This window comes from Antrostomus carolinensis, unplaced genomic scaffold (assembly GCF_000700745.2).
Source record: "Antrostomus carolinensis isolate BGI_N321 unplaced genomic scaffold, ASM70074v2 scaffold24601, whole genome shotgun sequence".
Classification (NCBI taxonomy): Eukaryota; Metazoa; Chordata; class Aves; order Caprimulgiformes; family Caprimulgidae; genus Antrostomus; species Antrostomus carolinensis.
In genome coordinates, this window is record NW_010295267.1 from 36912 (window position 1) to 52732 (window position 15821).

A 15821-nucleotide genomic window follows, 5' to 3' on the forward strand; every position below is an offset into this window, starting at 1 on the left:
AGTCCAGCTTTTTTACATCATGTGTCAAAATAGGTTTCCATGGACCAAATTTGACCCCTTAACTTTCAAGGGAAACAGCTGAAGACTAAAAGCTTTTTATGCCATTAGAATTTCTTTTTAGATGCATAAGAAAACAGATAGGTGAGACCACTTCTTTTTTTTTATTCTGTCCAATTTAATATGAGAAGATAGGGGATTTTTTTCTCATCTTCACACTTTCTAGTGCATCCATTCCCATGAGCAGAACTTGGCAACAGGAATACATAGTTACATTTGTGGACCATCATTAGGAATTCAAACATGAATCTCATGATACAACAGAAGGAACCATCCTCTAAGATAGGAACCTAGGCAAAACCCCAGCATTTTTAATTTACTCAAGTCTTGTGTAAAACTTCTTTTAATTTGTAGTATACAATTCAGGAAAAAGCACAGGCGAAAAAAATTCTTGTCTCCCAACCAGCGGTCTGCTGATGTTTTAACTGCCAATGTACAATTAAAAAAAAATACAGTCTGTGAACAGCATGTCTTCTAAGGACAGAGTCCTCAGTGTGACTTGCTAGAAAGATACAAATTATCTGCTGAATCCTAATCTTTGTCTTTTGAAGTAGACATCAGTGTTCTAGTATAAACAACATGAAGCAGTCTCTCTCTGCGATAGCGTAGAGCTTCAGGAAGAAAGATCTGTACGCATGAGTCCAAGCCACCACAAACCCTCGAAACCCTAAATGAAAAACATCTAGCCCCTAACTGACCTGATCCTCAGTACAGTAAATGCTATTAACTGTCTCTGCAGCAGAGCAATTTTATCAAATAAATCCTTTCTTAAAAGATAATCTTAAATAGCCCTCTTTAAAAAGTAAATAAATATAAGGTTAAATTTGCTTTCTGACACTCATTTATTTTAAATATTGTCAGTTGCCAAACTTTGCAGCTGCCACAATATTTACTAACAAGTTTTCCACATCACCTACCAAAATTCCATCTGTTGCTCTCAAAGTAGTTGTTGTAAAGCTCTCTAAATTGTGCCTGCCCTCACTTAATCTCAGTGAATATAAGGATACAATCTCTAAAGGAAACAGACCTCACTTGCCAGATTTCCTGGCATCTTTTTGAATGTGGAGGATAACTGCGTTCTGGCTTGTTATAGAACTAATTTGTTTTACTCATAAAAAGTAAGTTTATATTAGCTTCTTCTGTAAACATAGAGAGGAAGGAGAAAATTAAGAAAGACAGTAGCCTAAGTAAAGCTCTGCATATAGTCATCTTGATATATTTAAATAAAGTGGAAACAGCTTTCTTCCACAGCCAAATCTTTTGTTTTGAAGATTATCAAGAGCAACAAGAGACAGCATGTGAAGAGCACTTGGGAAGGCTGAATTGAAGGGCCCATCAGTATTCATAATCTTTGCAAGGAAGCAGTTCTGTTGAGAGAAGAGGCAAGTAGTTTTTTAGCTTCCTAGAGCAACAGGAAACCTTGCACCAGGCTCAGTATCTTAGCTTTACATCTGTTAAAGGTTCCCTGAAGAATGCCAGGAACAGCTTGCACTGGTACATATCACTTCCTACATGCTCTAGATTTATATATACATTAAGAGGTGCAAAACTGTAAGAAGGCTGTATTTGGCACCTGGGATCACAGGAGCTTCAGTAAATCAGTGCGGAGAGAAAGAAGTAGGAATCTGTGTATACAAATTTCTTTATATCAAACCCCTTTTTTCCAGAGAAGTTAAATGAAAACAAACAGTCTTCATCTTCTGACTGGCTCCTGAATAAGTCAGCATTGTTGGAAATACACCATCATTGATGGCTAAGTGAGCCAATTTCACTCTCTCTACTTTAAATACAGGCTTTTTTCACTGCACACAGGAGGTGCCTCACCAAAGTAATTTACCAGAAAAGTTTACAGAATGGGACCTTCCTATCAATACCTTGTAAAACATCATTAATAGCCAAGTCAGTAAGTCATTAGTAATAAATCCCATCGGTGAGCAACCTCCTTAATTAGGGAAGAGCACCAGTATCATCAGCCAGGAAATATGCTGTAACTATTATTACATATAGAAAACTGTTAAGCACGTATTATTTAGGCAGTTAGGTCTGTACTTCCTATCTAAAGCCTTTTCTGAACACAGTGGTACCAATCCTTTCCTAGTGCTCATCACGATTCACAGCACCAGTATCATCAGCCAGGAAATATGCTGTAACTATCTTCCTAATAAAAAAGAGGGAACTGAAGGTCAAAGTAGTCACCAAACTACAAAGTGCAATAAGACATGCCAAGGTGCTGATTTTCTGGGAACTGTCTCCCATTACAGCTGTGAGCACTCAGCACTTCCCCACCATTCCCCAGGTCTTCAGTCAATCACCAACCAGACAGGTTCCTCATTTCTGCTCCAGCTCTGCCAGGTTTGCCCTTCCTTGGGCAATTCCTCACATTTCTCAGCTTTCCCACCTTGTCCTTTCAGGCTCTGTCTCCTGATCTCAGAATACTGAAACAGCTTCCTTGCTCCTTTTCCTCAAGCCTTTGCTCTCATTTTGCCTTTTCCTGCACTATAGCTCATCCTATATCTACTAGGGATTTTGCAGAGATTTGCCCCTTCGGTTTCTTTTCTTCAGATGCTTTGGTAACTTCAACAGGGAAACTACTGATAGCGTAAGAAAGAACATATCCCCACTCCCACCTCCAGATGCTGGAGCCTATCTAGTCCTCATCACCTTATGCTGTTTGCTAGCATGCCAGTCTGGACACAAGGCATTTTTAGTTTCCAACCTCTTCTAGATCATTACTGAGTTTCTGTGTTTCTGCACATTATAATTTTTTCTAAAGCTTTTATCTCGGCCAAAGATTTTAGTGAATTAGAGAGATATGACATCTGAGATCACTATTTACCTTATTTCAGATTCTCTTTCAAAAACATAAAAGGGCTGGAGATATTCAAAGAAGGTGTCCTCAGTTCTTGTAACCTCAGTAAATGGTCTTTCCTAAGCCTTATGCAGAGGCTGTTAGACATTATCCCACTTGCAGGAGAAAACGTGCATGGAAAATTTTAGTATAAGCAGGCACAGCTTTGCAACATTACAAACAACTGTAAATACAGTTTTATAACGGGAATTATTTTTCACTAGCCTCATCAGTAATATAGTTACTGATAGCTCTTCTGTGTGAAGAAACAGTTACTATTCCAAGTTATTTACTTTTCTGTGTCTTAACATTTTGTTAAGAACAAAAAAGAGAAAAGCTCAGTGTAAAGAAAAATATTTTCTAAGAGATAAAAATGTGAGCAAGGTTTCTAGCTAAGATTCCTCTGATAAATCTTGATTTACAAATGGAGTTACACAAGTAAGATCAGAAGTGTGGTCAGTCATTTGAGCTGTGCATCTTCCTTAATGTATTCAGCCCACATTCACTCTTGCTATGTGTAAGAAGTTTAATGTACTTACTTTGGGCCGAGTATCAACAACGTATAGGAAATCACTTCCTGGATTTGCTTTCCTAATGGCCTGGAGCATCTGTTCATCCTCAAGGCATCGAGCACTAAAGCCGGATAAAGGCTGGCTGCTTCTACATATGGATGCCTGCAGAAAAACAAAGCAAAACAAAAAAATCAACATATTTATTAAGCAGAAATTATTTAGCATCCAGAAGCATATGCAAAACCAGGTCATAGATGTTTCCATAGCTGTACAGTTACATGGGAAGGGCAGAATGGTAAATGGAATTACATGTTAATAAACAAATTCATTTTTAAAAGGCAGGGAAATATTAAAACAATACAACCCCATTGGCCCAGGATTAGTCTTGAATCGAAGTTTTAGAGCTATTTTAAATATAATATTTTTTCCAATGTTGAATAACTTCTGAAAGGTGGCCTTTAGAGGACGTGATGCGTACACCATTGCAATCGCAAGAACACTGATACAGCATGAGGAATGGGTCCTTTTGCACTGCCACTCACACTTACCAGTTACGATACTGATACCAAACTTACACCAATGCATGCTTGACTAAATGCCTGAGACACCATGAGTCCAGGAAACAAAAATGCATAACATGCAGCTAGATCACTGCTGGTGTATTTTTAGCACTGCCTCTGGAGAAAGGATGCAAGGGAAGTGGGTCAGGCAGCCTGACTCCTGGGCTACAGTTATTCATCAGTGCTACTGCAGAAGGTAAGAGAGTTTCTCCCCAGACCCATCAGGATCAGACCCCCAGATGAAACTGGGAAAGACAGAACAGCATGTGAAATGGGTGAGCAGTGAGGTTTTCATTTCTGCTAGGCAGAGGGCAGCTAGATTTGTAACGGGCAAGGGACTAATAAATGCACTTCCTAAGCACTAAACATAAGCATGAAGAGAATCTGCTTGCTGAAGGTCGTGACCCATGCAGACTGCCCTACAGATTATTTATTACTGTGAGAAGGGACATGCTCATTTTCAGCCAAGTCTTCGATAAAAGGTGGATCTTTAATACAGAAACTCTGAATTGTGTGAAAGCCTGTTCATACTTTATTAATGTTTTTTGCAAACAGATTATTAGCTATCTAGCTGCTGATCAGCACATATTTCAGTAATTTAATATATGCTTATACCTCTTTTGGATGAAGCAAAGGGTACATATTAATATCATAGAATCATAGAATGTTGTGAGTTGGAAGGGACCCACAAGGATCATTGAGCCCAACTCCTGTCCTAGCACAGGACAATCACAAGATTCAGACCATGTGTCTGAGGGTGTTGTCCAAATGCTTTTTGAATATTGTCAGGCTTGGTGTCATGACTGCCTCCCTGGGGAGTCTATTCAAGTGCTCCACCACCCTCTGGGTGAAAACCTGTCATTTTAACAGAAGGAAGACATTTGTCTCTCATCCATAGTGTACCATCCTCAAGGCAGATACGGCCCTCAAGATGAAGGTTAAAGTTAGGCTTGTGGATGAAGGGTAGGATTCAGGAAAGCATGTGCTAGAGCCCATTACTTTATATCATCCTGGGGGCCCAAAAGGCTAAGGTATGTGCTGGCACCAGTGTGAGAGAATAGCTTGTCTATCAAGTTAGCCTTGGGGTTAAGATCATGTTTAGCCCCACCTTAAGAAACAGCTGCACTGCCAGTACTGCAAAACTAGGAAGATAAGCTGACCTAGTGACCATTAAGTATTTTAAGTGGAAATCACTACCCACTATAACCATGAAGAGACCACCTCCTGCTGACCTAGGCCAGTTGCTTGATAAGCACATATGTCTATAAAATTTCTTGGGCTATGTTTAAGAGTAAGGCAAGAGATAAGGTCACATTTTGCTATTGCACAGGCTCGATAGATAGTTCCAGAGTTTGATCTTATAATATTCACACAGATCCTGTAAGACGCAAAGTAGGGTGTCACATCATCATTGACTCTGTCAGTACCAAAGAGCTATGGGAAAATTCTGGCTATGAAAGACTGAATGAGTGACACTCGTCTCCTTTGCATGCAGCAGACCTCTTCCCAGCCTGCTGTCACCACAGCTGTTCAATATCTACCATTACAAATCTTACCCAACTCCTGCCCATTACTCTATTAGCTTGCAACTCATGCCAGCCTCCAAACTCAGAAGGAGGTATTTCCTCCAACATTTCCAACCCTTTTCCTAGCCCTTTGAACCACAAAGAATCAAGAAGTAAACACAATCCTTCAGATCCTGGTGGTCTGAACCTTAACCTGAACTCCAACCACAACAGGGAAAACATTCAGGCTGAAACCATGAAACTGGATCACTGTATATTGGAATCTAGCTGATCCCTGACACCTTTTCTTTCACTGAGATTTGGAAATGTCCAAATGTTTTGAATCCTAGATATCTGTATTTGGACTTAGTTGATTATGCCAAGTGATTAATTTTGAAAATTTCAGTCTTAATGAAATAATAAAGATAATATGCAGTTTATGCAGAGACTGTATTTACTATTTAAATCTTCATATCCTCTCATTCTGTTGTCCAATTCATAGATCTTTATAGAAGCAGAATTCTGCTGAAGAAAGGAGTCAAAATAATGGTAGACTCCTCCTCATTCCTTCCTTCTGAAGCTTAAATCTATGATAGGGGCCACTGTAAAGATAAGATTTCCATGGAGACTGCAGCTTATGATTCCTGCTTGTGACATCCTACAGAAATATCTCCCATTCTGCGTAGCATACTCTACAGATGCCCTGTAATCCCACACTAGCTCTGCCTCTTGGGAAGTCCTGGCCATCTCCCAGCACTAGTGAAGACCTCTCGATGCAGATGCCACTCTGGAACTGAAACAGGAGGAGATATTAAACACATAGATCCTTTATGAGTACAAAAGGGACACCATCCTCCTAACTGGTAATGACAGCTGAGCTAAGACAGTCCCTAGGGGGCTGGGATGCAAATGTGAAAATACTCAGTGCACAGGATCCTTCAGTTCAAAGGGTCTCCTGTACCACAGCGGCCAGAAACAGAAATGCAAATAGTCTAGGTACAGGGTCTTTTCCAAATGGTTACAGACAAGTGAGGCAGTTCCTTACTCTGTCCTGAGAATATCTGCTATGGAGAAGAGAAGGTGGCACTCCTCACTTACAAAAAAGGAAAGTCCTTTCAACAAAGCCACAACACACTGCTCAGCCAAAATTTGGTAGCTCTTTCATCCATCCTTTTTGGGCCTATTCACAGGTCTTTTCTTGAGAGGCTACTCCTGATTTTCCAATTGCTGCAAGTATTGTTTTTCTTCTCCTCGACTTGCTCTCAGGCTGTGGATACCAGATCCTAAAATGCTCTGTTCTACTCCCACTCACCTGCTAAGCTGCCTGCTACTGGCCTTCACTCTTCTGCCACCCATGTTTCAGGCCCCCTTGTACTAGTTCACTTCCTTGTGATAAGGGGATCGTGGGTTTTTGTGTTAGCTAAATGATGAAGGTGGGTTTAAATGACTACATTAAATGCCTGTTAATGAACTAACCATAATGCCAGAGTGTGCCCATATGTACAAACCACACTAAACAGACTGCACTAACTGTCTTTTATTTTTTTTAAATAAACACTGATTTCTTCTGGTGAAAGCTTACTAGAAGATTATGAAAGCAAGGCCAAAATAAGCAACCACTTCAAACCTACAAATTCACACTTACATTGTTATCCTTGTAGTAGTAAGAGAGAGCTGGGAAACGCCTTCGGCTCCGAAATTTACTGCTCCCCACTATGATGTGTGCAGTCGCAGACTTTGGTACATACACTTCAGTAGGATAGGAGTCACAGACCTGAGGAAGGAAATTATGCTTATTTGGTCTACAAAATAGAAGTACCACTAGCCATCTCCACAGCAAAAATAAAATACTAAGGAACTCTAATCTCAGGGAATATTCCATAATTATTTTATACAAATTACCCACATTTCTCAAAAGAGTCTTTTGAAGCTGGAAGGTATTAATTCTAACTTACAGCTGGCAAAACTGAAGCAGAACAGTTGAAGGACTGTATTTCCAAATGTTAATTCATGCCTTGCTGAGAGCAGACAGGTATAACATACATTCATACCAGAAAAGGTTCATCATTATGTACCGCAAGGTTGTATTTACAACTGCAGTTTCCTCTGTAGCAGATGGGAGCAGGTGAAGGTCTCAAACACCTTTTAATGGCTATAATGGGAGGGGACTATAGACCCAAATTTTCCAGCAAATCTGATAATAAAAAAAATAATGACAAAAATAGGGACTTGGATAAAAGAAATTAGTCCATATGAAATGAAGATACCAAAAGGCAAGCAGCTCTGGTGATGCCTACCACTCCTGAAAGGGACCCAATGGGCCCGCAAAAAAGCCCAGAAGTTTCTCTGGAGACAAGCGGAACCACAGATGAGGTCTCCATCTAACTTCATTTTCCTGATACTGCCTGTGGCATTCTGGCTGGGGTCAAAAGGATATCCAGTAACTCCCTGAGACTTTCTCAGATGACTAAATGAAATAGGATGCCCAAGAAGAAATTAGGTCCTGAGAGAGCCAGTGATATGTAATGAAGAAGAAAGAAAAGGAAAGACCTGTGGTTACAGATGCTGCTGTGGAGAACTGGGTTTTATTCACTATGCCATTTTTCCTACACTTTATCTTAAAAGAGGTCAAATGTTTTTTCCACTTGTTTTAACAAAAGGAAAACAAACTCCGACAGCACATTCAGTCTTCTCCGAGAACTTCACAGACTTTTCTTAACATGGATATGCTCCAGCAACAGAGCCAATGGACAAACTTCCTTCAAAAATACTTTGGCTGATATTCTCACAATTAATTAACACTCTAGGTACTTCAATCATACAAGACTGAAGTAAGCAGGACAGCAGGTAGCTAGGAAGATATATGACCTGTCAGATGACTGTGAAAAACACTAACAGTCAATCACAGAGGCTTCAAAAGGATTGTGAAGATAGCCAGTGAGGAAAAAATATTGCCAAATTCAATATTTCAAGTAATGTTTTTCTTAAGATGACTGTGTAGTAATTTTATATAACCCTGCATTGTCAGCAAAACACTCATTCAGACACATAAAATTAGGTATAATTTATACTTCTCCCCAAGCAGCCAAGCACTAATGTTTAAAACTTATTATGTACAAGTTTTCTGGCACATCCTTTCTATGTGCCTTTTTATGTGAAAGAGTGGAAGAACTGCACCTTGCTACACGTGTGTACAGCACTGAGCACAAAGGGATCCTGCATGTGAGAGCACTTCAGTAGTCCACAGCCAGACTGCTGATTTACTCTACATCCTCTGTAACAGAAAAATCACAACTCACTCCATAGTCTCTGTTTACATCACTAATCTGCCAATAGTTGTTTGGAATACCCATCCGATTATATTCTTCATTGAGGTCCACAAGCTTCCAGCCTTGTTCTCTTTCTTCTTTATCTAATTTTGGATTGAAGGAGAAACAATACAACTCTTCGTATTTCACTGAAAAACACCAAACAAACAAAACCAGCAAAACACTTCAGATTTCTCATCCTGAAATCACACTTCAAAACCAAAATTTGGTATTGTCCTTTATGACGTTTCTCTTTTAAAATAGTTTGCTTTGCTATACAGAAGCACATATCCTGGCTTATAACTGTTTTCAAGTTTGAAAGTACTTTAAACTTTGAAAGTACTATGCTGTTTTGTTACTTGTATATGTTGCAATATATGTGGCTTATTAGTAACACTACGTAAAATATGCTGTTCTGCTAGATCTCTTCTCTACTGAATTGTAAAAGCCTCCCTTAGCACAAGGACAAAATGTCAGTGATAATAGGCTTCCATCCAAAGAAAACTAAAGTCAGTGCTAGAATAAGCACTTGTTCTGCAGAAGAATTTGCTGGCCAGAGGTAGCTTAGAAGTCCCTTTGTTAGCATATCATCTGTCCTGTGGCAATGGCAAAAGCTCTCAGTAATGGACTATGCAGCACAATCTTCCAAAAATGAACTCAAATCTTTGTCCCTAAACAGGGAAGTTTCTAATAGATTCAATGAAATTTTAGTTTTGTGGACTGCAAAAATTCTGTCCTTGAATTACTAGCAAAGGCGTTCATGATACAGATGTTGTAATAGCATAAAAATAGCTTATGTTACATCAATCATTTCATCATGACCATGAACTGGTTTAAGTAGTTATGCCACCTGTCACCCTCAGTCAAGGACCATATAATAAACTTCGCTGGTGCTGGAGTTTATAACATTTTTACGAGTATATCTTTATTTATGCTAATGAGTGCCCTAATCCTGGTGACCAATGGAAGCCAGACACCACTGACATTAAATGCCAGCTGTCATTGATATTCAGCTTATAGCTTGGAAATAAAGTTCTCATTGATATTTAAGATATTGTCATGTCATGAGGGTATATTTCATTCTGTTGCTCTAAGTTCCTTAAAACTTTCTGACCAACAGGTTTTTAACTTTAGAACTGAAGCAGAGCAAATTACAAAGTTGAGTCCTCTCTGATTTCATAGTCCTCCACTGATACACTTGCTGCACAATTTAACTTTAACAAGATCAATGAACTTAAATACTACACTTCCTTTTCAAATAATATATACCTCATAAGCAGAGTCTTAGAATACTACAGTAAGGAACTTATAAAAATAATAACAACAAAAACAACCACAGTATAAATAATAATAAGGCTCCCAACTTTTTCTATAGGAAGTCTTTACTTCTATTCTGATGATGTCTTCTAAAGTTTTAATTTAAGTTATATTTTGCTTTTTAAAATATCGTTAAATTGTTTGTATACACACAGAGAAAAAAGTATGAATGTGAAGAAAGAAAACTTCATGTTAACTGTCAGGAAAGTACTGAAAGTCAACAAAGTTGTGAGTAAGGAGAAAGAAAAGAATGATCTGCACATTTTCTGGCAGTTTAAACTCTTCCTGCATTCTCTGATTTCAAACTTCTGTCATGACACAGATTAGGAAGACAGTTTGGTTTATTTCTCATCTGCTAACATAAAGTTTTAGCACAATCCATAAATCCAATCTGAGCTATTTTTAACAGAGTGCTTTAGGTAGCAATTTGAGCTCCTGTTTTTACTGCCTGGTTGTCAGAAGCATCTGGATTTTCTTTCCAAATGGACCTGCTGTTCACAGGCACATGGAAAGCCCTTAAAAATCCACCTATTAAAATATATCCAGGTTGTTTATGACTGAAGTCTGACTCGATATTACAAATATTACTACATGATGGTATTTATAGGTGGTAACAAAAATGTTCAAGTATTAATAGTCACTGCCTTAAAGCTCAGTTATCAGCTCTTTAGCAGCACTTTGAGGACTTTCCTTAATCTTTCACAGTTATTTTGCCATAAGCATCTGCAAATTCTGCTAATACACCTGTAATAGCTGTTATGGTCAGTTTGTTTGCTAAAACGACTTAACTAAGCAAAAAGGCCAAATTCAGCTGTCAGCTTGACCTTATTAAAATGCTATTAACAGTTGTCAAGAATAAAATAAAACACAAATTTGCTCTTTTAGTATAACTAGGACATCAGATAGCACAGGATATATTAAGCCAGTACACAAGATGAGCTTCACTCAGCTTCAGCTGTGACAGAATGAATGAAAAGTACAGGCAGAGAATGGAAAATAGAGCCTCAACGAGTCAAATTTTCTCCTCATGGAGTAAAGTGTACCTTATAAAGAAAGTACAGCTTTGTGCCCAGAAAAAAAGACACAGCAGAACATTGACAGGGTACATCTGGCTCAATTTGCAACTGGAGCCTTCTGATTTTAAGTAAGCAAGATTTTATCCTGCCTCACATGAAGACTGGATATTTTGCTGGAGAAGGAAAACGACTGTATAGCTGAACTATGAAGAGAGATAATTCTATGGTCCTCTTTTTGCATCTTCTTCATTCGAACTTTCTTAACCATTGCAGTCTGACACTGAACTTGTATTCAGGGTCCGCAGCTATTCGTCCCTTCATCATTCTGTATGCCTGTATCCAAGTGCCCTTTTCTGGTGCACAAGTCTCCTCACCTTTACCCCTCCAATTCTCTCCTCGATTCCCTGCGTGGGGGTGAAGGGGGTGGGGAGGAGGTGGGGGGAGGCTGTGAGTGGCTGTGTCTTGTTTGGCTGCCAGCTAAGTTGAACTATCACAGCAGTACACACACCTCCTCCTGCCTCCAGAGAAAGAGCATTACAGAATTGCATTCCTTCCAGCATGCACGAACACATACTTGCAGCTGAGGTCTGTGGGATGAATCCAGATTTACATCAGCAGAACCAATGACTGAATTTGTCTCATTGGTTTTTAATTTCTCTGATTAGTTTCATCTGGCATCACCTAGCATATCAAGTTACATCTGCTGCAGTTGTGTATTATTACTACTACTATGCTAACTATAGAAGATTCAGCAAAAAAGTTTATGAAGTTCAGTAGCTGTGCTGGCTGACTGTGCAATTTTTTCCCCCTCTACACAGTAGATCAAATTGGTATTCTTCTAGCAAGATACAAATTTAAGCCAATTCTGTCAGTTTTGTACAGACTGTGGTGAACATCTTCTTTGTGTAGTTAAAATAATAGTAAAGGACAGAGGTTGGTGCTGTATTTCTACAGTTATAATTTAAAATAAACAATCCAGAAGCTTTGTCAGCTGGTTTTTAGGAGAGCAGATATAATGCAGAGGATCAGATGTTGGACTTTACTGCAACATTTGGATTTTCATTGAAAAGAGGAAAGGCTTCAAAAGGATCTTGTTCTGAATTCAGAAATTCAGAAGGGCACATTCAAAACCTAAATAATAATAGGCCAAAACATAGTCAGACCAGTGGAACAAATCAACCACTTGCTGCAAAACCTTTCACTAATTTTAAGAAATTTATGCACAGCACAGAAAGGGAAAATTCAGACCTTGACATGACCACTAAAATACAAGTTTATTGTCACAGCAGGAACATGAAAGTTCCTTGAATTCAGAGACTTGTCAGTATTTTCCTAAATTCACACTTATATAAGGCATCCAGTAAGCAAAAGTTACACATAAAATAGCATTATAATATATTTTATGGCCAGTGATCCTCTAGAGTATAATTTTCAACAAAAGTTGATAACATACTTTATGGAATGAACTACTTGTTATAATGTGCTTTCTTCATTGCTCCATCAGTGATTATTTTAATATGCTCGTCTCCTCAGAGACCTTTTCTCTCATAACACATCTCTAATGAAGTCTTTTTTCTTAAACTGCAACGGACAAAGATGCAGAGCTACATTTCTTCCCTTATATTCTCCCTCTTCAGGGTGAGGGTTGACTTCTGTGCTGCGTTTCCTTCCCATACCTGGTCGTGCCAGACGTATCAGAGATATGTAAATGTCATGGCAGTCTCGTTCCTGAGGGATGACCAGCTGGATGACCTGGAAGTTCTTGCAGCGAATCAGCAACGGGCAACCACTGGCCGTGGTGGCCTGTTTCTCAATAGAGGAAATTTGGCTGTGAAGAACCTGTGTGGGAATTGAAAGCGGTTATGCCAAGTGATTAAAATCTTTAGGAAGAAAAATAATTACTTATAATGATGTGCCTGAGCAGGCACAGTAGTTTCCACTACTGTTTCAGAAAATCCTCACACTCCTCCTCTTGTAGTTTTGTCCTTGTCTCCAGCTTCAGGCTCAAGCAGTGCCTGATACATCACCTACAGACAAAGAACTGCTTCTGAAGTGTTTCAGCTGCTCAGACATTAGTCTGGTCATGCTATCCAAAGCTTTTTGTTTGCTTGCTTTAGTGTAAGCTAGCAGTTGTTAGAAAAAGAGGTCTTTTTCATCTATCTGCACAGTGAAAAGATGAACCAGCATCAGTTAGATAAGGCTAAAATCTTGGACTTCCTCATTGGCAGAATGGTAGTACTGATAGAATTTTAAATACTGCATCAGATGAGATGAAAAATTACAATAAAAATCAGGAGGGGAATCATGGGACCAAAAGAGAATGGAGTTAATAATTAGTACAAAAATGGACAAAGGATTCATAATTAAGCTACATAAAAGACTCTCAAATGGTATGACACTAGCACTACATCTGTACTTATAAATATACACACAAGATGATATGTTGTAAATCCATCAAAACAGATAACTCAAAATACTACATTATGTAAAAAAAAAAAAAAATTAAAACAACAAAATCACTGATCCAGCACAAGCAGTCAGGGAGAGAGGTAAGAGCTGACTGAGCCAAGGTAGTAATTCACATTCAAAGCATTTCTCCTCAGTTCTTCCTGGACGATAGGAGCAGTGTTGTAGTTTGCAACAGCCGTTCCTCAGTCAGCCACATCTGGTATTCGTACAGTGAAGGTCTCTCTACTCCCCTTACTGTGTTGTAATATCCAGGACCCACTGAAAATTTTCAAAAACTACCAGGCTGGAATTTCACGCACTCTGAAGTTATAAAAGCATCCATATGAATTAATTTACTATGTTTCAACTGTTTTGAAAGTTATTTTCAAATTACCATCAATAAAGTGCCACACACTTACAGCTGACTGAAAAAACAAAAATTAATACCCAGGTTTCTTTACGAGTTTCAGAGCCATTCTCCACAAATATGACATGGGTAGCTGTTAAATACAAGGTTCCCAGTGCAGCTTTTCTTGAAGATAAACGATCAAGTAACCGAACATTTTCCACCTATACAAAGAAATGACAGAGAAAAAAAAGAAATAATTATGCTATGACATAGTCTGCCATAGTGAGATCTCAACATCCACATTTTGTCTGCTACCAACAAAGTAAGTTCTTTTCAGTACCATACGAAAGGACTATCAGAAGAGTAACTATGAGAAAATATGATTATATTGTGTGATCTATTTCCAGATCTACCTTAATGTTTATTTTTCCCCCTCTTGTGGTACCTCTGTATCCAAAAATCTGTCAGCAAAGACTACCAAAGACAATTTCTTGAGCTCTTTCCTGTTACCTCATCTTACCAAAACCCTGTGATAGCAAGGCAGGGCCTGGCCTTCAGCTGAACTCTAGTTCCATATTCTCCATTCAAGCCATTCCAGAATTATCAGTGATACACAGGAAGCTAAATTTTAAAAAAATAATAATAATCAGGAGGTGACAGTGGTAGAGTATCTTTCTTCAAAGGGCCTCACTTGGGCTCCTAGGAAAGCCTCTGTTGATAGTTCAAAAGGACGTTTCATTGTTTGCCCCTGCTCTCCTATGAGGGCTGACAGCAGCGGTCACACCAGAAATTTTTTACTTCAGTCACTTTTCAAGGGGAATCAGAGACTTCACACCCACTGCTCTGCCTCATTGGACACGAAATGGACATTCTCTCTTTGCTACACTCCTGACCACAGCTGAGTCCATAACACGTTATTAATTCCCAGATCACCAGCTTGTGGTTTGTACCCCATAATATTTAGTGTATGGCATGTGTGATAGGCATTTATCTAATGTTATATGGCATTTCTGACTGAGAAACCAGAACAATAAAAAAATCAACAAGGTGGATATTAAATGGGATAAAAACTGTCTAAACCAGTTAACAATTTGCTACCATGGGTTTAAGGAGTTTCCCACTACAATAATTTTAAAACTAGAATTAGTTATTTTTCCTTCAAAAAAAAATTCTAGTTCATACAAGTGAAAAGAAGGAATGCTGATGGTCAATATCATATAGAATCATAGAATGGTTAGGATTGGAAGGGACCTTAAAGATCCCCTAGTTCCAATCCCCCTGCCCCCAGCAGGGACACCTTCCACTAGACCAGGTTGCTCAAAGCCTCATCCAGCCTGGCCTTGAACATTTCCAGGGAGGGGGCATCCACAACTTCCTTGGGCAACCTGTTCCAGCGTCTGGCCACCCTCACAGTGAAAAACTTCTTCCTAATATCTAATCTAAACCTCCCCTCTTTCAGTTTAAACCCATTTCCCCTTGTTTTGTCATTAACTGCCCTTATGAAAAGTCCCTCCCCAGCTTTCTTGTAGGCCCCCTTCAGGTATTGGAAGGCTGCTATAAAATCTCCCCGGAGCCTTCTCTTTTTCAGGCTGAACAGCCCCAACTCTTTCAGCCTGTCTTCACAGGAGAGGTGCTCCAGCCCTCGGATCATCCTGGTGGCCCTTCTCTGGACTTGTAGTAAATTATCAAAATGGTCTTTTATCGTTTTGTAATGTTGGATTTGTACCAGAGCACATGCTTTTCATGCAAACAGCAGCACAGTTCTATGTAGCCTGCCAATTCTGCAAAAAATCTTCAATACACTGGCTAATCTTCTCTATATCCTATTTCCAACTTTTCACTCAAGACTTACAATTCCTTTCAGATAACCAGATATTTTGAGGACTTGGGGATGATATCGA

At 39.0% G+C, this 15821-nt stretch overlaps 1 protein-coding gene across 1 annotated transcript in view; it reads right to left on the reverse strand.

The window, feature by feature from the left end:
- Positions 1-14141, reverse strand: part of MTMR7 (myotubularin related protein 7) — a gene marked incomplete at its 5' end in the record, with an annotated part of 29772 nt that extends 15631 nt beyond the window's left edge. Inside the window, 5 exons of the mRNA XM_010177936.1 lie at positions 3445-3579; positions 7128-7256; positions 8782-8939; positions 12800-12962; positions 14019-14141. Coding sequence (XP_010176238.1) covers positions 3445-3579; positions 7128-7256; positions 8782-8939; positions 12800-12962; positions 14019-14141 — 708 coding nt within the window. The remainder of the gene's footprint in view (positions 1-3444; positions 3580-7127; positions 7257-8781; positions 8940-12799; positions 12963-14018) is intronic.
- Between the last annotated feature and the right edge of the window lie 1680 nt (positions 14142-15821).